Source organism: Manis pentadactyla, chromosome 12 (assembly GCF_030020395.1).
Source record: "Manis pentadactyla isolate mManPen7 chromosome 12, mManPen7.hap1, whole genome shotgun sequence".
NCBI lineage: Eukaryota > Metazoa > Chordata > Mammalia > Pholidota > Manidae > Manis > Manis pentadactyla.
The window spans coordinates 64,088,164-64,111,319 of NC_080030.1; the positions used below are offsets into that span (position 1 = coordinate 64,088,164).

Consider the following 23,156-nt stretch of genomic DNA (forward strand, 5'->3'; position numbering starts at 1 on the left):
TTTTGGCTCCCTTTCCTAGCCACGTTCCCAGAAGAATTGTCCAGAAGCTCTGTCTCCATTCTCTTACTTCCCATTTACATTAAACTGGCATCTCCCATCACTGCACTGAAACTGCTTTTATTGAATCATCAGTGACCTCTAAGTTGGCCAAACAAAATGGAAACTTTTCAGTCCTCACCTTAATTTACCTCTTACTGCTTTCACAATTGCTGATCATTCTCTCCATAAAATGCGTGCCCTCTTCCCTTGGAATTTAGAACAGTGATTCCACCTTTTCTGGATTTCACCTACTAGATCACTGAAGAAGGGAATTACCTAATTCTGTTCCCCATTCCTTAGCTATTCTCTTTTCACTTTACATACATTCTCTTCCTAAATGATCTCATCCATTCCATCAATTCTTCCACTTCTATTCCAGCCCAGACCACTCTGTTTTCACTCCAGAGAGACATTAAGCAATTGCACACTAGTACTTCCACTGGGATGTTTCATTGGTGTTGCAAACTTAACACATCCAAACTTCTGTTCTTTAGATTGCCTCTCAAAACCATTATTTTTATGGTTTTTCCATTTCATTTAATGCCACCTCCATCCCTCTACTTACTTAATCCAAATTCCTAAACGTGGCCACAAACCCCAGCGTGACTGGCCCCAGCCTACCCTTCCACCCTTCTCATGCTCTCCTCCCTAAAATCCCTCGGTTTCAGCCACACTGACCTCCTTGCAGATCCAGGAATCTGCCAAGCTTTTTCACACTTTGAGTCTTTGAGTCTAAGTGTATCCCCTAGTTAGAGTTAGAACAGTCACCTCCTTTCCTTCCTCCTCAGCCCTTCTCCTAAACACACAGATCATCTGGTTAACTCCTGCTTGATCCTGGATTGGTCTGAATACCATTTTTCTCCAGAGGTCTCCCTCGGACATCACTCCTGCCTAAAGAGGGCACTGCCCTTGCAATTCTTTTGTAATATCCTGTTATTTTTCCCTCATTGCAAACGCTGCAATTTCTAATGACATGTGCATTTATGTATTTCCTTGTTTAATGACTTTGTGAAAAGTAATCCCCATAAGAGCTAAAATGTCATCTCCGTCAGAGCAAGGCCCACAGTTGTGTTCACTACTCAACCTTTGGTGCTTAACAGGTATAGGCACATAAGGTCTAAGATATAAGCAATGCAAAAGTTTCTCCTTATCACACAATAATACATTTAAAATCCAAGGATAAACATTATATTAAAGTCTTACATTTGACTAAGTCAAAGAACTGGGAGATGTCTCAAGTATCTTACTTGCATCAGATAACATAAAAACCAAAATGGCTATTTACTCAAAATCACAGAAAGGTTTTTCTATACATTAAAAATAAAAAGGAAGAAAGCAAAGATTATATATATTAGGTTTATAACTCAATTAATTTTATAATTTTAAACTTTCAATAATGTTTTAAGACAGTACAAACTGCACTTAAAGATAAAATAAATGTATGTGTATTTGTATAACTGATCTCTGTATTTTAAATATCCATATACTCATAAAAATACATGTTTACATATATAGAGTATGTATCTTACTCATTTAATACATCTACTCTTAAAGAAAAACATCCTGAAATCCTAAGTATATAAGCTCAGAGATGTGCTTAAAAAAATTATCTTATTATCTACTGAAATGAAAGTAGCTGATTTAGCAAAATAAAAAGGAAATACCTCTCCACCTAAAAAAAAAAAGCTGATGGAGTCATTGAAATGGAGCCTCACCAGCATCTGCTTCAATTACCTTCTGAAAATGAAATAACCAAATTACCATTCAGCTTTCTGCTGTGCTAACAAAATCAATCTGAAATATCAAAATTCACCTGCTTTCAATGATACATTATGCAACCTCTAAACCAAAATCTCTTTTAGCTCTAAACTGTGATGACCATGCACAATGGTAGTCATCATCACCAGTAACATATTCTCACACTCACAGGAAAGATTAATAGAATGACTAGTGACTTAGCTCAGATCATCCATAACAGTCATTTGATTTAAATCAGGACACCTATCCAAAACTGGAATTAATCAATTTTGAATCTACTCTGCTGTGTATAAAAGATGTGTTCTTGAAAATATAACTGCAGACTGGACTTTTTAAACACCATAGCATGATTCAGAAATATGATCAGGTTTTTTTTTCAGTAGAGAAAAGAATATTTAAAGCATGAACAACTGGCCTCTAACTTAACTGTTCCCTAAGCTTACATGATCATATTTTGGTCTGTCACATATCCATGGATACACCACTTTAAAATTTTGATGTAATCTCTATTCTTATTCTTATTCTTATTCTTGTTCTTCAATATTTACTTCATATTCTCTGTTCATATCTAAACAAGTCTTGTCTAACAACCATCAAACTACAATTCTCATTTCAGTCCATGATAACCCCACCTCAAAGTAATCTTTGATTCTTCTTCAAGTGAAATCAGTTGGACAGGTCTAGTAACGGAACTATTAAGGCCTCCGTCTTGCTCTTCACTATGTCTGCCTAGGCAGATGCTAGATTCTGTCTTGCTTTGGGAAGACAGCCAGGAGATCCACCAATCCAACTAACTCATCTTCCCTTCTTGTCTCTCTGACACCTGGATTCATGCTCTATAGTCATACTGACGTATCAGTCCACTTTGTTTGGTGCTGAATCACATTTGCAAACCATGGACTGCCAGGTGTCCTTAAACCTGGCCTGTTACCTTTTCACTACCAGTTTCATTTATGTAAGAAGCAAAAAGCTGAAACAAGTAGGCAGGGCTACTGCACATTCAGATATAATACACCACAAAATGAATACAGAAAAAAATGGGACATTAACCATTTTGTTTATGCAAACTTTGTTTGAAATGGTAAGTGCATGAACACATGCCCTGTACAAGCACCAACAAGGCTATTTACCTTTACAACCAAAATGCCCAAGCTAGAAGAATTTCAGCTGTTATGGCCTCCAACTCTGAATCTAGAGAGGAAATAACAGGGGAATTCTTGCCACATTCAAAAAATGACAAGGAAAGTCAGGAGACTGCTGACATTTTTGTTGGTAGGTAGGAACTTTCAAAGCTTCCCTAGAGCAGAGATTCCCTAGTTTGTTCTGAAGTTCCTAAGAATACCTTTGCACTGAAAATCAGAAAATACAAGTTTAGTACGTAAATACATTTAATTATTTAGAACAGTGGGTCGCACCTTTGTATGGATAACTGATAAGGTTCTACAAACTGCAATTCAAAACAGTTAAATGAAGAAAACAGCACACATGATTAAAGAGCAGGCAAGGTGAGGCCGAGGCACAGTGGGGTTGACTCCTGGATCTGCCACATCAGCGTTATGTGACCTTGGACAAATTACATAACATCTGTAATAAAGGTTAGCATCTTTTATCGGTAATTAGGATGATAAGAGGACCTACTTTGTGGGGTAATTATAAGACATGAGTATGCAAATAAGTCTGTCACATAATAAATGTTCAGCAAATGTTAGCTATCATTCACAGTGAGTGACTGTTAGGTGCAGGGCACAAAGTCAGACCTCATGAAGAATATAAAAATGAAAAAGAACTGACAATAACAATAAATAAGGCAGAGAAAATGAGTTTACTGGGTATATCCAAAGACACACCGTATGATGGGCCCCAAGAGCAGCCCTGAGGAAGCCTAGCAGGGCCCATGGAGTCCAGTGGCAAGGGCAGGCACAGGTAGCTGCATGTGTGTGTGTGTGTGTGTGTGTGTGTGTGTGTGTGTGTGTGTGTGTGTGTGTGTGTGTGTGTGTGTGTGTGAGAGAGAGAGAGAGAGAGAGAGAGAGAGAGAGAGAGAGAGAGAGAGAGAAAGGCAGTGGGTGGTGGGCAGAGATTTAATGAAATAGGAAAGGCCTCAAGGAGACAGGGTCACAAATAAGGATAGGTTTGCCAGAGTTTGATGGTTTTGACATTGCTGTAGATAAGGAGAGGAGAGTGAAAAGCAGCTGTCTGCATAATGAAAGTTCATTATATAAGGAGTGTAAAAAATGTACAGAAAATCAAAGATGGAAAAACACCCAGGAAGGTAGGAATGAGCCACATTGTGCAGAACTTCGAATTGGAGAGAAGACTTTGGGATGCAGCAGTGACGTATCTGAACTGTCTCAGGAAGACTAATCTAGGAAGATGCGTGGGAGGATATTCAATTAACAGTTGACTTACGAGGGTAGAGGGGGTGAAGATTGTTGGAATTTTCAGATACAAGTTTCGGTGGAAAAGAAAATTTCGACTAAAATCACCAACAGCTGGACTATAAGCATGAGGTATAAAACTTCAGATATGTGAGCACAAAGTATTTTCTGGTTCAGAAGTCAATTTTTTCTTGCTGAAGAGTCTTTGCACCACCAACAATTAAAAGTTTCAAACATGAGACCAAAGTATCTCAAGATACAGTGCCAGGTTTAAAATCAAATTCAGGAATCAGTTCAGCTGTAGTTTCCCTCAACTATCAGCAACAAAATTAAAAAAGGAGGGGGCAGCTTAAATCATTTACTTTCCATGTGCTTCGGTCTTTTCTGTACCTTGGGAATCTGGAGCCTTGGGTCTTCCACTGAACGCTGTGACCAGAGCTTGTTCATGGACAAGTTCCAAGGGATATATAAACTCCCTGAGAATTTACATAAAATTTTGTGCCTCTGTATGTATTCTTACTTTTTCTTACTTATTCCTGTATTCCTTCTAGGCATGCTTGTATATTAAATTTTATTAGTGCTTAGTTTTCATTAATGCTTAAAGACTGTATATATTTTAAGTCAGTCAGTCCTCTCAACCACCTTATAAGCTAGGTATTATTATTACTCTCATTTTAGAGAAAGGAAAATTATACCCAAGGCCCCACAGCTACTAAGGAGTACAGAGAAAAAACCTGCAAGAAGCTAATAAACAAAAGTTGCTCAAGCTTTGTGACCACAGTAGTTCTATGTGGTGGTTCATTAGGTTACAGCTTCACTGAGTCTCACTCCAAAATCTGGGACAGCCTGAATCAGCCTGTGATTTCAGGTTATAGAGAGTCATTCACGTCATTGATCCTTGAAATTAGTTTTATAGGGATCCATTACACTGTACTGTACGGAAGTACATTTATATTTATATAATAGGTACTTTTGTAGAGCTGTCTTTGAACAATTTGTTAGTGTTAGATAAATAATTTTCAAAGAAATTTGTTTAACCTCATTCCTATTATACCTAACTCCTTTAAATCACTGAGTCATTTTTTTATTGTGGTCCACAATAAAAAAAAATAATTTTAAGTTTTGATTCAAGATATACATACTTATAAATGTTTAAAACAAAATTTTCATGAAATATTATTTATTCTGACTGCTTATAACACATTCAGATATTTTCTATTCAGTCTATCTTGGTCCAGACTAATCTATTCTATTCTAGCCCATTAAAAAAAATGCTGGTTCCTATCCACTAAATTGATTTCATGACACCCCAAAGGGCTGTAACCTATGGATTGAAAAGCAGTATTCTACATGGAATTCAATTAAGTAACTCTTCCTGTTCCTTAAAAATGAAGCAAATAACATGAGTCTATTAACATTTAGATGTTTATAAGTATCTAATTCTACAGTTAAAAAACATTAGCATACAAGCTTGACCATAGATTTTTTTCCCATTAATGAATGACAAGCAATATGGAAATGTTCCCTTATAGGCTGCCTGATCTGAATTCAACCAAGGAAATAGGAAACATAAGCCTTAAACAACATTACAGCTCACTCAAGAGTTTAATTAGCAATTAGTAATATTTTCAAATAAGACACATACAGATTTTCACAGGAAATGGTTTTAAATTATTCTTAATCTTTTTAAAGATTAATGAAATTGCTGAAAATGGACCAATTTGTAGTGATACAAATTAAGCCTCATAAATCATTTATATTCTACATAAAGATGTTTTACAAAATGGCAATAAGTATATACATATCAATAATTACTCTAAATGTAAATGGACTAAATGCTCCAATCAAATGACATAGGGTGATTCAATGGATAAAAAAACAAGACCCATCCATGTGCTGTCTATAAGAGACTCACTTCAGACCTAAAGACACAAATAGACTAAAAATGAAAGGATGGAAAAAGATACTCTGTACAAACGGAAATGAAAAAAGCTGGGGTAGCAGTAGGTATAATAGACAAAATAGACTTTAAAATAAAGACTGTAATAAGAGACAAAGAAAGACATTACATAGTGATAAAGCCCTCAATCAAGCAAAAAGATACAAGAGTTGTAAATACCTACTCACCCAATAGAGCAACACCTAAATATATGAAGTAAATAGTAACAGACAAAGGGAGAAACTGACAGTAATACAATAATAATAGGAGACTTTAGCACCTCATTTATGTAAATGAATAGATTACCCACAGAAAAAATTAATAAGGAAATAGTGGCTTTGTTTTGTTTTTTTTTATATTCCACGTATACGGGAAGTCATATGGTATTTGTCTTTCTCTGACTTATTTCATTTGTAATAGTACTACCTAGGTTCATACATGTTGTTTCAAATGTCAAGATTTCTTTCATCAATGTCTTATCGTTTTCAGAATACAGGTCTTCCACCTGGAAAGATATTCCATGCTCATTGATAGGAAGAATTATTACTGCTAAAATGGCCATACTAACCAAAGCAATCAACATATTCAATACAACCTCTATTAAAATAACAAAGGCATGTTTCACATAACTACAGCAAAACTACAGCAAATCATTATAAAAGTTGTATATAACCACAAAAGACTCTGAAGAGCTAAAGCAATCTTGAGAAAGAACAAAGCTGGAGATACCATGTGCCTGGACTTCAAACTATGCTGCAAAGTTACAGTAGTCAAAACAATATGGTACTGGCACAAAAACAGATAAATAGATCAAAGTAACAGAATAGAAAGCCCAGAAATAAGCCCACACTTAACTTGGTAAATTAATATATGACAAAGGAAGCAAGAACATACAATGGGGAAAAGAGTTTCTTCAATAAGTGGTGCTGAAAAAAGTGGACAGCTACATACAAAAGAATGAAACTGGATCACTGTCTTATATCATACACAAAATAAATGTGGAATGGATTACAGACCTAAGCATAAGACCCCAAAGCATAAAAGTCCTACAAGAAAACATAGGCAGTAAATTCTCCAACATTAGCATTAGTAATTTTTTTCTAGATATGTCTCCCCAGCTAAGGGAAACAAAAGCAAAAATAAATAAGTGGGACTATATCAAACTAAAAAACTTCTACACAGCAAAGCAAATCATCAACAAAATGAAAAGACAACCTACTGAATGGCAGAATAAATTTGCAAATGATATATCCAATAAGGGGCTAATATCCAAGATATATAAAGAACTCATATAACTCAACACCAAAAAAAACAAATAAGTAAAAAATGGGCAGAAGACCTGAACAGACATTTTTCCAAAGAAGACACATAGATGGCCAACAGGCACATGGAAAGATGTTCAACGTCACTGATCATCAGGGAAATGAACTGAAAACCATAAAGAGATATCACCTCACTCCAGTCAGAATGGCTATTATCAAAAAGCAAGAAATAAGCGTTGGTGAGGATGTGGAGAAGGGAAACCTTGTACACTGTTGGTGGGAATGTAAATTGATGTAGCCAGTATGGAAAGCAGTATGGATGTTTCTCAAAAAACTAAAAACAGAAATATCATACAACCCAGTAATTTAACTTCTGGGAATTTATTTGAAGAAAACAAAGTCCTAATCTGAAGACATAATGCTCTCCTATGTTCATTGTGGCATTATTTACAACAGCCAAGATACAAGCAACCTAAATGTCCACTGATAGATGAATCAATAAAGATGTGGGGCATATACACAAAGGAATATTATCCAAAAAGAACTTGCCATTTGTGACAACATAGATGGACCTAGAGGGTATTACACTATGTGAAATAAGTCAGACAAAGAAAGACAAATACCATATGGTTTCACTAATATGTGTAATCTAAAATAAACAAATGAACAAGCACAACAGAAATAGACTCGCAGACACAGAAGACAGAGGAGGAGGGTGGGAGGATGGGCAAAATAGGTAAAGGGGGTCAAGACGTACAAACTTCCAATTATAAAATAAAATAATCATGGTGATGAAAGTACAGCACTGGGAATGCAGTAAATAACATTGCAATATATTTGTATCATGACAGATGGAAACTATACTTACAGTGAGCATTTAGTAATGTGTACAATTGTCAAATCACTATGTTGCACATCTGAAACCAGTATAATATTGCATATCAACTATGCTTAAGTAAAAATATTTTTTAAATAGTTAATCATTTCAAATATTTTAAAATATTTTCTTTCATTTACTTTTATGTTTTATTTAACTTAAAAATATTTTAATGTTTTGAATAGTCTTGGTCTGTCAGTTGGTCAAAAAATACTTACCACTTGCTATATGCCAACCACTATTTAAGAAGGCTCACGGAAGGAGCACTGAACTACTTCAGAGCCCTACCCTCCAGAAGGCCCACCATGGGAGAGATTGACTATTAACACATAAACAAGTAAGAGCTATAAAGATCACACACAAGAGTGTCCTTGGGCAGTGCTATATGGATCACTACAAGCACATGTCCCTAGTAACAACAACAGTCATTTAGGACAGTTCTTAGAAATTGAAATAAAATATAGTTTACAATAAGGTCAACTAAAACATTCTACTTTGAAACCCATATATAATTTTTTCAAATTATCACATTATGACACTAAGAACATGCTCTAATCCCCTTCTGAGACAAAGTAAAAATTAATGCTTAATGCAATTTAAACTGAGACAACATGGAATAAAGAAAAATAATCAGACATAGACAACGCAGACTGAGATTCAGGGCTCAGACCTGTCATTTAAAGGCTAAGTGAATTGAGGCAACTAATTTAACTTTCTGAACTACAGATTTGTCATCTGCATTTATAACTATCACAGGATCAGTATGAGGGTAAAGTGAGATAATGCACATGAAATTGTAAAGGCCAAACAAATGCTACTATTATTAACTTTTATTAGAATCAGTAGACATAGCAAAACAGAGTATAAAATATTAACCAGATGTTAATTAGGTATACATTTAACATATACCAGGCACTTAAAACAGTTCTATTTGCTTTCTGTGTAACTCAATTAAAACCTGCAATTATCTGAATCCAACAACTGGTAATAAAGTTTCTCCTCAAATCTTGGACATATAAAAGTTCTTCTCTAATGGCCCATTGCCAGCAGGAAAAAACAATCTACAGACTATTAATCAAAGGAAGGGCAAAAGTTCGCACCATAGCACTCCACCCATGTGGCATGTTCATTCCTAGCCACGGGAATCCTACAAAGTGAGAGCACTCTCCTAAGGTTCAAAGACTGCCTCTGTGGGGCAGGGGAGGGGGAGCACTCCCTTTGTCCTCAGCAGAGCTGACATCAACCAGCCAGAGGCACAGGGAACACCTTCCTGTGGAACTTAGACTTTGTACTTGGCCGAGAGGGAAAGCTGAGGTTTTCTGTCCAAGTGTAATTCTGCACTCATTTGTATTACAAGCAATTACTCTTTTTAAACAAGACAAAATCCTAGCGAGTAAAGTGGATCACTAACGCAAAACCCTGACCTACATAGGTGGGGCACAGACAGGTTTCCTACTGCCCAGATTGGTGAATACTCTGATATTAATTGGAGGGATAAAGTTGACAAAATGTAGTGTGCATGTCTTCAAGTTATAAACAAATTTGTTTTTCAAAAGGCCACAGAAAACTCAGAATGCATTCTGAGAAATAATTTACAATGGTGTCAATTAATGTTAAGCTGCCAGGACTGCCCACAGAAGTTGACTCAACACACTCTGTGAGTAGCAGCAGTTCAGGTAAGCTGCATGCCACAGGCGCCACTCTGCCACTAAGTTATCACATTGCCTGGGTAGCACTGCAAAGCATAGGCTCTGGATGGAGGACAGAGCTGGGGTCAAATGCTGCTACACCTTCTTGAAGTTTATCCAATCACCTTGAATCTAAATCTCCACAGCAGTGAAATCACATTGCAGGGTGAAATTCTTATATATCAGAGGCTTGGTATGCCTATCATTTGGACCAGTTCTCCCAACCTATTTACATCAATGCAGGCCCAGAAAAGGATAATACACTGCATCCTGATTAAGAGTCTGCTCACAGCTAAGGTGACCAGCCCAGGTCTCTGACTACCCTGTCCTGCCACGCTGAGGGCCAAGGGGTCTGTCTCTGGCATACCTACCTGAGACATGAGAGTGCACCAAGCAACACCAGAGGTTCGGCTCCATTTACCAGTTAGATATATAATATATATAACTGCATATTTATATAATATACAGAGCTTATATAAACTTTATATATATGTACATATATATAAATAAAATGCCATGGTATGGGGCCAGCACATCACTGACAATTTCACCTCATGGGCTTCAGGCCCTAACATTAAATAAAAGAGTGCCTGAGAATTCTTCAAACCCCTTATACTGTTTAATTCCACTTCATGATATTCCGGAACCCAGCTGTACTCACCACAATGCGTCTTTGCCAAACTGTATGAATCCACTTTGGATTGCTCTAATTGATCCTGCCTCCTGATGTGAATAACACCAACAGTCATAGGAAGGGCGTGGGGTATCAAGAGGATGATTCTTTTAGGTGAAGATAAAGATAGAGGTGAGCATAAAAGCTGAGGTCACGAGTGACTGAGTACTCTCTGTGCCAGGCACTCTGTATGTGTTTCCTCAATCTTCACAGCTATCTTGGTTTGGTTTGGTTTGAACAAGAGACATGCCATTTAGAATGTATACTTAAGGAAAAGGCCATCCAGTGGATTCAAATTTAAGACACCAAATCATCTTCCCAGAAGAAGGGGTCCAATCTCAATCAGTGTGGACAAGGCCGAGCCTTGGCTCAGCAGTGGCCCTCCCTGCTGTGCCCCATTAGTGCAGCTTCCTGGACCAGGATGGTACCTTCTTTGAAACCATCTTGTTAGAGGGTTACTATTAGCCATACTTAACAATTGAAGAAATGCAAGGTGAAATTTAGAAAACTTGGCCAAAGTTGTACACTGGAGTGGTCTTCAAACACTCAGTGTTGTGCTGATAGGTGAGAGGTTCAGGGCTGTAGAACTGCCAGGGCAGATGCTACAGATGGAGGTGGGAGGGATCAGAGGAGTGGGAGCAGAGTTAGGACACATTATACACTCTGCACCCTTGGGGTTGGGGGTAACGGGGTAAAGAAGAGCATCTTTCTCCTCTGTGCTGAGGAGACTGGGTCTGAAGGGTAAGGGGAAGAAGAGAGTTGGGGGCTATGGCAGTTCTGCTTTTCCTGATAAGTAGGAAAGAGATGGAGAGGCCAGCAAGTCTCAGGAAGAGACCTATGTGAATGACACACAGTCTGCTGATGAGTCTCACACTCAATGCCCACTCACAGGCCTTAACCAGACCTTATCACAGGAGAAAAGAACATCTCCTGCAAAACACCGTTTGGGGTTAACTAAAAATATATTCTTAATATCCTGAATTAACCTTTGATCTTGAAATATGTTTTTAAAGAATTTTTAAACACATAAAGAGAGCTATGCAAAAATCATTAAATAGGTTCTCAATTGTGCAAAAGTCAAATAATGTCAATACGAGCATGGGAGAAGAGCCCTATGTAGCATTACTGAAGAAAATACACACATTATAACTACAAGGAAAGGAAGAGGAGCAGGGTCTGTCATGAATAATGATCACTCCAGAAGAGAGTGCAGGCAGTATAATTTGCTTTAATAATTCAGATTTTCAGTTGGTTTCAAGACCTGTTGACTATCAAAGAATTAATACATACATATATAATATACTAACTTTGTACATACAAATTTTTTGCAAAAGCATGGGAAAAGGTCTCATGACTCCTTCAATCTGGAATAAATAACTGGTACAAAACAACACTGAAGATCCTGATAACCAGGTGGGCCACAGCCAAGAGAGCCTGAAAACTCCTTAGGGCTCATCTAGAATAAATCCATCTAGTAACTATGCTAATTCACCCTTTCACTGACATATTTACACAGTTATAGTTACATACATAGTTACACAGGCATATTTCAAGATAAAGTAGAAGAAAGGAAGTATAGGGTGATTCTCAAATCACTAATTTCAATGTAAAATTATTAAAATAGGGTGTGTGAAACTTTGCTTTAATGTTAAATTCAGTGGGGGAGGTGGCAGACATCAACACAGGAGAGAGATAAAGGATTATTTATCACATACAATCATGCAATGTTTATGAAACCACATGGTGAGATAGTGTACCAAGTAAACAGGGGCTACTTACATGGAAGGGGAAAGGGATAGGGGCAGAGGAGAGAACAGAGTTTAAAATATAATTTTTAGGGTTTCAGACACATTATAATGGCAGGCAGAAATCAGGACAAATTTATCTTTTGATCTCCTTTGCACACTAGTAGAGATCTGTGTCAAATGGGTAACTGCATCAATTTGCCTTTCTCCTCGGCCTGCCTCTACACCTCTCTCTGGAAATCTTGCTTGGACTGCCCTTATGCACACTGCTCCAGAGAAATTGACCCTATGTTGTCAGAAATTGGCTTTCAAATAAGTCCTGTTGGAAATTTTAGTCAGAAGGTATTTGAAAAGATATATAACTTTTGCTGCCTCATTTCCAGTAATAGAGGGTTTTTCTGGTTTGCTTTTTGTTTTAATAGCTTTACATTTTTGGCTGCCATTGCACTGCAACAGCTAAACTACACATTTATTTCTTCTCTTTCTCTCTCCCTCTCTTTCAATCTCTCTCCCTCATTTCCTAGTAACTAAATCATGTTGACTTACTATAATAAGAGCACCACTGATTTGTCCTTGGCCTGCTATCCTTATGCTCCTCAGGTCACACTTCATTTTTGTGTATGTTTTCTTTTTCATGATAAGAATACTTTTCATAAGCAGTCAAGGTAACCAAAACAATTAAAATTTACATTTCTTTGCTGAAAAACCATGCTGTTCTTCCAGAACAGTTTTATCTTACATTCTCAGTTTAAGGGGCCCCCTTCACTCAACTTAGGAACAAGAAGTGTGTAACTTTGAGCAAGTTGTTCATGAAACACCAGCTACTCTTACTACTGGAATCAATTTGGATTCAGACTGAGAAGGCACTACCACAGTTTTTGAAATCACTGTAGGGCATTCCTATGCAAAGCCAAAACCCAAAACAAAAAAAAAACTTGACTTAAACTCACATCTTATATAAAAATCAATTCAAGGTAAATCACTGACTTAAATATAAAAAACAATACTATAAAACTTATAGAAATAAAAAAGAAAAAGAAAATCCTCAGGACCAAAGCTGGAGGAAGAGTTTTTAGGCTTGACACCGAAAGCACTATGCATAAAAGGAAACTCTAATAAGTTGAATTGCATCAAAATGAAAACTTTTAGTTTGCAAAAGACACTATTAAAGAGATGAAAAGAAAAGCTATATAAGCTGGGAGAAAATATTTATCAAATATCAAAGAACTAGTATCTAGAATGTATAAAGAACTCTCGAAACTCAACAATAAAACAATCCAATTAGAAAATAAGCAAAAGACATGAAAAGACAGTGCACTGAAGAAGACTGGTGGCTAATAAGACATGAAAAGATGTTCAACTTCTTTACTCATTGAAGAAATACAAATTGAACTGCAATGAGACATCACTACACACCTACAGAACAGCTAAAATAAAGACTGACAATACCAAATGCTGATGAGGATGTGGAGAAACTGGATCATTTATACATTGCTGATGGGAAGGAATAGAAAATGGTCCAGCCACTGTAAGACTCTGGCAGTTTGTTTTAAAATTAAACATGCACTTATCATTTGACCCAGCAATTCCACTCTTGGGAATATATCCCAGAAAATTAAAATATATATTCATATAAAAACTTGTATACAAATAATCCTAGCAGCTTTATTCATAATAGCTCCAAACTGGAAAAACCCCAAATGTCCTTCAATGGGTAAATAGTTAAAAAATTGTGGTATATTTATACCATGGAATGCTTCTCAGCAATAAAAAGGAACACACTATCAATACATGCAACATCTTGGACAGACCTCAAGTGCTATGGACTAAATGTTTGAAACCTAATGCCCAGGGTGATGGTATTAGGAGGTGGGCCTGTGGGAGTTGATCAGGTCATGAGTGTTGAGTCTCATGAGTATGAGACTTATGCACTTATAAAAGAGTTCTGAGAGAACTCCTTTGTCCCTTCCACCATGTGAAGTTACAAGCTGTAAGACAGCCTTATATGAACCAGGAAACAGGCTCTTACCAGACACAGACCCTGCTGGCACCTAATCTTGGACCTCCAGCCTCCAGAACTGAGAAATAAATGTGTGGTTTAAAAGCCACTCAATTGTGAGGTATTTTGTTAGAGCAGTCCGAATGGAGTAAGACATGAAGGGAATTGTCCTAAGTGAAAAAAATCTAATCTCAAAAGGTTACATACTATATGATTCCATTTATAAAATCTTTTTGAAGTGACAGATTATTGAGATTGATAATAGATTAGTGGTTTTCAGAAATAGCAGGTAGAGGAAAGGCAGTGAATATGGCTACAAAAGGGTAGCACATGGGAGCTTTTTCATGGAGTTATCTGTATTTTGATTGTGATGATGGCCACATAATCTACAAGTGTGATAAAATACATAGAACTAAATATACACAAACACACAAAAGAGTGTTTATAAACCTGGTGAAATCTGAATAATGCTAGTGGATTATACCAATGTCCATTCCTAGTTGTGATATTACAGGATAGTTATATAAGGTGTTACCATTGTGAGAAACTGGGTAAAGAGCATAGGATATCTCTCTGTATTACTTCTTACAATGACATGTGAACTGACAATTACCTCATAATAAAACATTAAAAAAAATCATTATACAGTTCTTATTTATTCTAAGTGTCCTCTTTCCAACGTTTCCCCCATTAGATGTCTGATTTTTTCTTTCTCCAATCTTACTACTTGCTGAAATCCTAATACTGGAAAACATTTCACTATAATTAGTGGTTTAACCCTTGCTTTCCAAAAACTCTTATTCATGGCTTACTAGTTGCAGCATGCCCTTTAGAGACAATCCTATATTTGAATACTGACTCTTACACTGTATGAAATGGACAAAGTACTTAACTTTCTGAGTCTTAGTTACCTCATTGGTAAAATAGGGGAAAAACCTATGTCATAGGTTTATTGTAAAGATAAATAAAATAACAGGCACACAGTAGTTTTTAAATGTTTATTTCCTTCCTTTCCTCATTAACAATCTATAACCTAGCTTAATTTCTGGATAAAAATTTCAACAAAAAACACTGCTTCTCAGTTTCTAAAGCTAATATTTGTAAAACAGGAAATGTAACTTTAATGAGCACAGATTGGAAGCTGGGTATGTGGTAAGTCAACATTCAGTTCTTAAGAAGTATTTCAATTTACGAGACCATACTGATCATTTTAAGCCTATGTTCTCTGAGTTTAAAAATATTCCACCTTTAAAATGATTAATAAATGTTTTAGCACATCATTCATAATGATTAATGGGCAGCTGTCACATAGATACTTAAATCCATAAATGTAACTGATCATATACTAAATGAAGACCATTCTGATATCAACAATATATCTGTGTTGGATCAGTTCAAGCTTTAAAAATGACATGGGCTCCAATGATTAGAATTTCACCCATTCCACCTACCTACAAAAATTCTTTTTAGTAACATACTCCCCCACAAGGTAATAAGCTTTAAACATGTCATAGATTTTTAGTTATAGCTAAACCAATTAAGCTACAGGACAGCAGGAACTAAGCATTTGGGATTTAAAATCCAATGTTGGTTGCTGAATGTGAGATTCTGAATAAACTGCAGTGGATAAGGGCAGCTAGATTCCCTGAGCAGCACTGGCCTGGGGGCACTGTCAAAATAGAGAAGAACCAAATGTTATTGCTCTCATGTAAGCAAGAAAAGGACTGGCTACCTGCTCTGCTTATCAACAGTCACAAAACAACAAAATGCCAAGCAACATTTGAGGACAAAGTCCCCTCAAACATTTTTTTAAAGTACTGATAATAATTTGCAAAGCAGATGCTTACCGAGCAAAATAACTTTGTTTCCGTTCCTTCTTCTCTTCCTTGGTATCCATAATACACCATCAAAAGTGCAAAGTATTTGAAAAAGTTCTTCTTTTATCAATGTGTCATAACCCTGTAATAAAAAAATAACAAAGTGACTGGTAATTAAAAAGTTTATAATGGCCAATATGAAGAATAAAGCAGAGTGGAGCTACATGGCCTACAACAAATGGAAGATAAACTTTAACCAGTAAACACAGCCACGTGAGTCAGATACAAAATACAAATGCTCATGGGGGGGGGAAGCCTACAATTAGAATGGAAGTGTGAAACTATAAAATAAAAGAAGGCAGCTGGAAAACTAAACCAAAGTATTTTCTTCATAATTAATAATTATTTCAAAAGTAATAAAATGAAAACCACTGGCCTTGCAAGATGTTAAGTCAGCTATGCAGAACTAATTTTTAAAAAATTTTTGAATTCATATAATCCACTTTTTTCAAGTAATTAATAACAAAATTGTCTCATACATAATTATGAAAAATGGATCTCTTAGGTGTTTTACAAGAATGTTCTTTCTTTAAAAATAACATCAATGTTCTACTTTATTTTTGGAAATATGCCAGCAAGTACATCCCACTTGAGCAAATGTGGAAATGAAAGTAGAAACCCTCAGTAAGGTATTCTTCAAAATGGCTTTATGTGCTTGCCTCTGCTTCTCTGCACCCCTGCTACCTCACATGTGTTTCCCAGGAACAGTTTAAACCTATAATAAAAGCTTGTCTCCAGGTCAATCTTCCTTAAATATCACTTTTATCATGCCACTCCCCTGCTCAAAAATTTCTAATGTCTACCTAATGACTGATTCACTAATGTTCTACAGAACATAAACCTTTCCTAAAACTTGTCTTTTTATGGGGAAGGGCTATCAAAGCAAAGAATGCTCATCAATCAGAATTATTTACTCATTTATTTCAGTTCAATAAACAATTTAATTCACAACACATATTACACAAAGAGTAATGTGGTATCAGAGACCAAATAAAAATTAGACACGCGATTTGCCCTACTGGAATTTACTGTCTCTATGAGGAGACACGGGATTTAAGATTAATGGAGGATGCACAAGTGCCACCAGAGACAAAGGAAGAACACTCAGCCTTATGCAGATCCACTCCATCCCTCCCCCCATACACCAAGGCTTGAAGGATAAGTATGGGCTGCCTAGTTAAAGAGCACAGGGCAGAAGGCCCAGCCTGAACCAAAGCAAGACGACATGCTATGTCCCTGCAGCTCCAGGATTAAATGTGAAGCAGGGCAACAGTAGGGGCTGCGGATGAAGACATGGGCAGGATTAGGGTCATGGGAGACCTTTTATGTCACACTAATGAGCTTGAACTTAATCTTCCTATGTTTTGCATGCTGCTCTCCCCCTTCACTGTGCCACTGTTGGACATCACTAAGCAATCACACTGAACCTGAGAGCAACCTCCCCTAGGAGACATTACCAAACCCATCACCATGAAATAAAACTAATTTTCTCCTCCCTGATATACATGGAAGGAAGCCACCACAAGGTTTTACATGAGGGAGTGTGATACACACAATTGCAAAGGATGAACTTGATGGGACTGAGAAAAGGGTGAGGTAGATCTATTTGAAGGAAATTACAGCAAAACTAGTTGAGAGGGGAGGGCCCACACCCAGGCAGTGGGATGTGATATAGAAAAAGAGGGTATGACTTCAAGAAATATTTAGGAAGCAAATGAGTTGACATTTGGTCACTCATTCAATGTAGATAAGATGCGAAAGGAAGAAATAAAGAATTCCCTCCATATGTCTGCTTCAGGGGCTGTGTAGACTGAGATACCACAGATATGATACAATCTGCACAAACGGGGAAGACCATGTGGGGGATGTGGGAGCACAAACAGATGAAAGATCAGTTTTGGCCACGTTGCCTTTGAGGTGCCCATGGGATAGACTGTCAGCTGGAGACATTCACCAGACATCTGAATTCATCTAAAGCACAGGAGTGCAGTGAGAGAAAAAGATTCAGAAATTACCAGCTTGTGTGGTAATTAAGAGGAAAAAAAAAAGCCAATACAATGATGAGAACACCCTGGAAGCAATGCAACTATATTCAAGGCCCTGTATGAACATAATGGGAGATACATTATCAGCTCTCAGTAGTTTGTCTCCATGTCCCTGACCTGGGCTCTGCCCTCAAGGCACTTACGGAGAAGTAGGGAAAATAAGACATGCAAATAACTAAAATGTAGGGTAGTAACTTGGAGCTGTCCAAAGACTACTACCAAGAATCCAGGAGACACAAAATTCAATTTTGATGGAGGAGCTAAATCTTTCAGAGGGATGAGGTAAATCTTCCAGAAAAAGTGGTAAAGAGGAGAGACAGCACTCTAGAAAGCAGGAACACCTGAGCATAGGTATGGACACTAACAGGACAAGGCACATTCAGGCAAGGACAGAGTTGCTGCCAGATAGGAAACAGGAAGCAACCATGATGTCTGCCCATAAGACATTTACTTCAACATAATACCCACATGTTCTCTCTTTAAATCCTTACAACCACATTATGAGTTAGGTGTCCTTATTTCCATTAAACTGAGCCTGAGAGACATTAATTTCCCTAGTTCAACAGCACCAGCTATGGTGGAGCAGGAATTTAAATCCACTTTGGCATACACTTCACTGCCTTTCAATAACCTGTGGAGCTGGGAAGCATTTGGAGATAAGCTAGAAAAAAACAGTACAGAATCAACAGCATCCAATGCCTCAGCTAGATTCTGCAGGTTCAAACCAACATTTGTGGCCGCTGGGGGACGGAATCTGTGGAGCAGTGGGGTCAGAAGCCGTGCCTCAGTGAATTAAGGTAGCACTCACTCAAGAGTCAGGGTGAGGGATGCAAGAAAAAAGAAAAAGAAAAGACGGTGACTGAGTATCTAATTCTCATGAGCTCAGCCTCACACTGTGGTCTGAATCACTGGGCTCTTCCCACTCTGCACCTTAATCCTTACTCTTTTTCCAAGCTTGAAGTAACTGTGCTATGCTTCTGCTTCTGATTGGATTCAGCACAAGGCCCAGTTCTACTTTAAAGCCTTCCCTGACCACCCTCTTTCTTTCTCTCCCTTAGGAGATCATTTCACACGTCACCTATCACTAATTGTACACAGTGTGACAATGTCACTTCACTTAGCCTCCTCAGCTCAAGAAACTGAAAGTTCTTTCAAGTCAAAACCCACCATGTTCCACATTTTCCTAATACTTCGCTATTACCTAACACAGAAGGAGGCAAAAACTCCACATAAAAGCTAATCAAGGAATGAATCCAGACTTGGGGTAAAGTCAAGCATATGGTAAACTGATATAAATCCAAGGACTTCTCCCAAGTTGAGAGTTAATTGGTGATCAGGGATGCAGACTCAAACAAGCCTCTCTTCGACTCCAGAAATGATTAGAATTCCAGGCCTGCACCCTGCCCCGGGCCAGGTGGTTTATTTTAAAGTTCTTCTCCTGCATGCCACCATATATAATGATCTGTTTATTAGATTTCCCCTCATAAATAAAAATGAAGTCATAACAACCTAATTGGAAAATTTTTATATTGCAAGCTGAGTCCGAAACTAATATTTGGTTCTAGTGGAAAAATATTAGCAAAAATAAACACAAGAGGAAAAGATTAAATGCTCCAAGAGCTGACATCTGGTGCTGCTGTGTCTGTTTGGAACTGGCAAAGCTTTTCTTCCCCTACGTATTCTATCTCATAAATAAGAAACATACTAATCTTTCTTTTAAATTTGGGGGGATTTTCATATTCCTTCAACAAGACAGATGCAGTCCCTTCAGGTCTAGACACACCAACAGATTAACTGGAAAGAGATGAGCAAAGGATGCTCTAAAAATGATTTGCACAGAGCACCAGACAGCAGCCTTCATGCTTCAGTGAAGTATCAGAGTTCCTTAAATCAATCTCTAATGGGAACTACATTTTCCATTATAAGTGGTTATAATGGACTTCCTAAAAGCCCTTCTTTCTTTTAATGTTGACTTTTCCTCACATCGATTAACTCGAGAATCATCCAAACACTGAATTACCAGAGTCTCCTGCATTTACTGTACATTACAGACCAAAAAAGAATTTTATGAGGGAGCACAAGATGAATCATCTACCTAAATTTTTCTTTTTGCAATCTTAAATCAGGATAGTCAGTTTATTTAAACCTAAATTCAGTTCATTGTTCAAATAAAAGAAGCACATACAAAACCCTTACCTCTTAAGTGCTGTGTTGAAGTGAAAGTATTTTCTGTATTACCAGTGAAGTGCTCCCTGCTGGAGACCATGGCACCATTTAGGAAGAACTTAAGAGCTATCACAGACATTCCCTAACAACATTAAACCAGTATGGACCCACAGCCTGGGGTGGCTTCATAGCTTCCCACCTAACACACTGCAGCTCCCACCGTACTTTCAGGTATAACCAGTTCAGACTAGAAAGATGCCAGTGTACCCATAATATCCATCAACTGTTTTCCCAGCAACATGTTTCCCTATTATACAAATGAATTAATGACAAGAACATGCTTTGAGGCTTGGTCACATTAGGTTCGCCCACTTAAGGAACAGACCAAAATGTACCTTTCTATCCAGACACTTCCTCCTAGAAAACACTTCTGCATGTGAAGAAATATCACAGGTGTTCAGTCTTTCTCTAAGCCACACTATCATCAGAACAAAGGAAGGTTATTGAAATTTCATTGTTAACCAAGGTCAGAAATTTGAATACTCTCTAAAATGAAACCTAAGAAGCAAGACATAGAAACAGATACAAAAAAAGTACACCATAAACATGTAAGGAGAACTTCCAGGAGATAAGGCCTCCCAAAAACAAATGTGTATCACAAAAACAAAACAACAGAAAAAAGCACTTAATGGCAACAAAGAACTAAAAAGTTATGCCTGGATCAAGGTGATGATCAAGGAGAGGCCAGCGGCCAACTATTTGGGAAAATGGGATGAAGCCAATGGATGATAAAATGATGGGAAAACTCATCAACTCTTATTCCATTATTCTTCACTTAGGGAACTAAAATTAAATCCGTAAAGAATTAAACAAATGTGAGCTTCTGTGTTTTCTTATGTAAGATGAGCAAAGAGATTTCATCAAAGGTCCTAGATCCTCTAAGTGAAGACCCATCTGTGGGCTAGCTAGGTCATTCTATAAGTTCTATTAAAAGAGTGTGCAAATGAGATTTCTAAAGTCATTGGGCGGGTCAGGAATTACCAAAGATGTGGAAAGTGCCAGAAGCCTGACAACAGGCAAATATACATTTTAATTTTCAACAAAAGTTAGAAAACAGATTGTGCAACATACACACTGGAGCACATAACATAGATCCCCAATAAAACTTTAGAAATGATAACTAAAGGCAGGTGGGTAAGGACTCGGCCAAAGAGGCAGTGAACCCTGAGATCCAGAATGTTCACAGAAAACCAACCATTCAGCAGAACAACAAACACATTTGTTGTTGAAGCATCTACCATGGACCAAGGACTCTGCTGGAGATAGAAAGATAAAGACAGCATTCATATGGGCCAGGAAGCTCAGGTCTGTCAGGCAACTGAAACTTAGTATCTGGCAAAGTACGTGATGGGTGCTCTGCTCTTGGCAGAGCACAGAGGGGAAGCAACAAGGAAGGAAGGAGTGTCCGGGAAGCTTCACAGGTGATGAATGCAGGAAAAATTGGGCTTATCAAGCTGAATGAGGATGTGCAGCCATTGGGAAGAAATGTGTGGTGCTAAGGGATGCCTGAACAGTACGGCTGGAGTGCAGGGCTGGTAGAGGAGAGGAAGCTCAGAGAATGGTTGTTTAGGAATATTAGAGCGACCTAAATTTTCCTCTTGGACATAGTTACTATTCTAGTGCATCAAGGAAATGAGGTAAATACAGTGTAACTGTACTTAAAAAACATTTGATACATTTCTCCTGATCTACTTCTAGATAACATGGAGAAATGGGGGCTGGACATGGATGGATGCTTCTGGAATAGATGGGTGAAGGAAAGCACTGAACCACTGTACCAAAGGTACATGCTGACCAGCTGACTGACCTCAACCAGGAGCTGGGAGCTGACCTCCATCCACAACCTGGAGGGAGGATATTAATAGCTAATGCAGTATTCATTATTAGCCTCTCTCCTCATCAGTAAATTTACCATTGACTTGAATGAAAATAGGAGCCTCCTTATTAGACTTCTGGAGGGATAAATAACTTCTGGGTAGGAGCATTTGGATTCAGACAGAACTCAGCTGTCTATAGAAAGGTGGAATTTACGCCACTTGAATCTCAGGTGCTACATGTGGGTGAGGTGCTAAGGAATGAGAGAAGCAGAGCTCAGCATTAGCATAAGTGAGTATGATTTTCAGTGTTAGGTGACAATAAGATCCAGACACCCAGTGGTACGCCCCACCCCTCCCAGAAAAAACCACTAATGTAATCATCCCAGAATAAAAAAAAAAATTCTGAGGGTCTGTCCCATCCTTTTTGAGGGTTATGATATATCAAGATGACATTTAATTCTAGATCTCACACTACAGGAGAAATGTAAGGAAATTAGAGTACCAGGATGGTTAAGTGACCTAAAATGAAATTTTAAGAAATTAGTCAAAGGAGATGGTCAGGCTTAGTCTGGAAAGACTTCGGATGAAATAAGAGCTATTTCCAAATACCTCAAGGGTGTTATCTTGTAGGACTTAGGCCCAATCGATCTTCAGGGAGTATATGTAACACCAGGCATTAGAAAGGGAGAGGGGTCTTGGCCCAACATTAGGAAGAACTGCCTTACAGACAGACACAAAGAGCTATCTCCAGATAGAGTGGCTTCCTAGTCTCCAAAAGTGATTGAGCACAAGCTGAACCACCACTTCATGAGATTGCTGTAGACTAGCAGTTCTCA

General features: G+C 37.7%; 1 protein-coding gene across 7 annotated transcripts in view; it reads right to left on the reverse strand.

Annotated features, from left to right (window-relative positions):
- The window catches only part of NCOA7 (nuclear receptor coactivator 7), a 152,801-nt gene that overhangs the window by 113,775 nt on the left and 15,870 nt on the right, over positions 1–23,156 (reverse strand). For 5 of the 7 annotated variants that reach the window (XM_036903886.2, XM_036903891.2, XM_036903890.2 and 2 more), the window contains exon 2: positions 16,203–16,314. The exons of 1 other annotated variant lie outside the window; for it this stretch is intronic. In XM_036903886.2, coding sequence (XP_036759781.2) covers positions 16,203–16,252 — 50 coding nt within the window. In that variant the 5' untranslated portion in view covers positions 16,253–16,314. Of the gene's footprint in view, positions 1–16,202; positions 16,315–20,473; positions 20,494–23,156 lie in introns of those variants that run through there. One more of the 7 variants, XM_036903889.2, reaches the window with a different exon arrangement.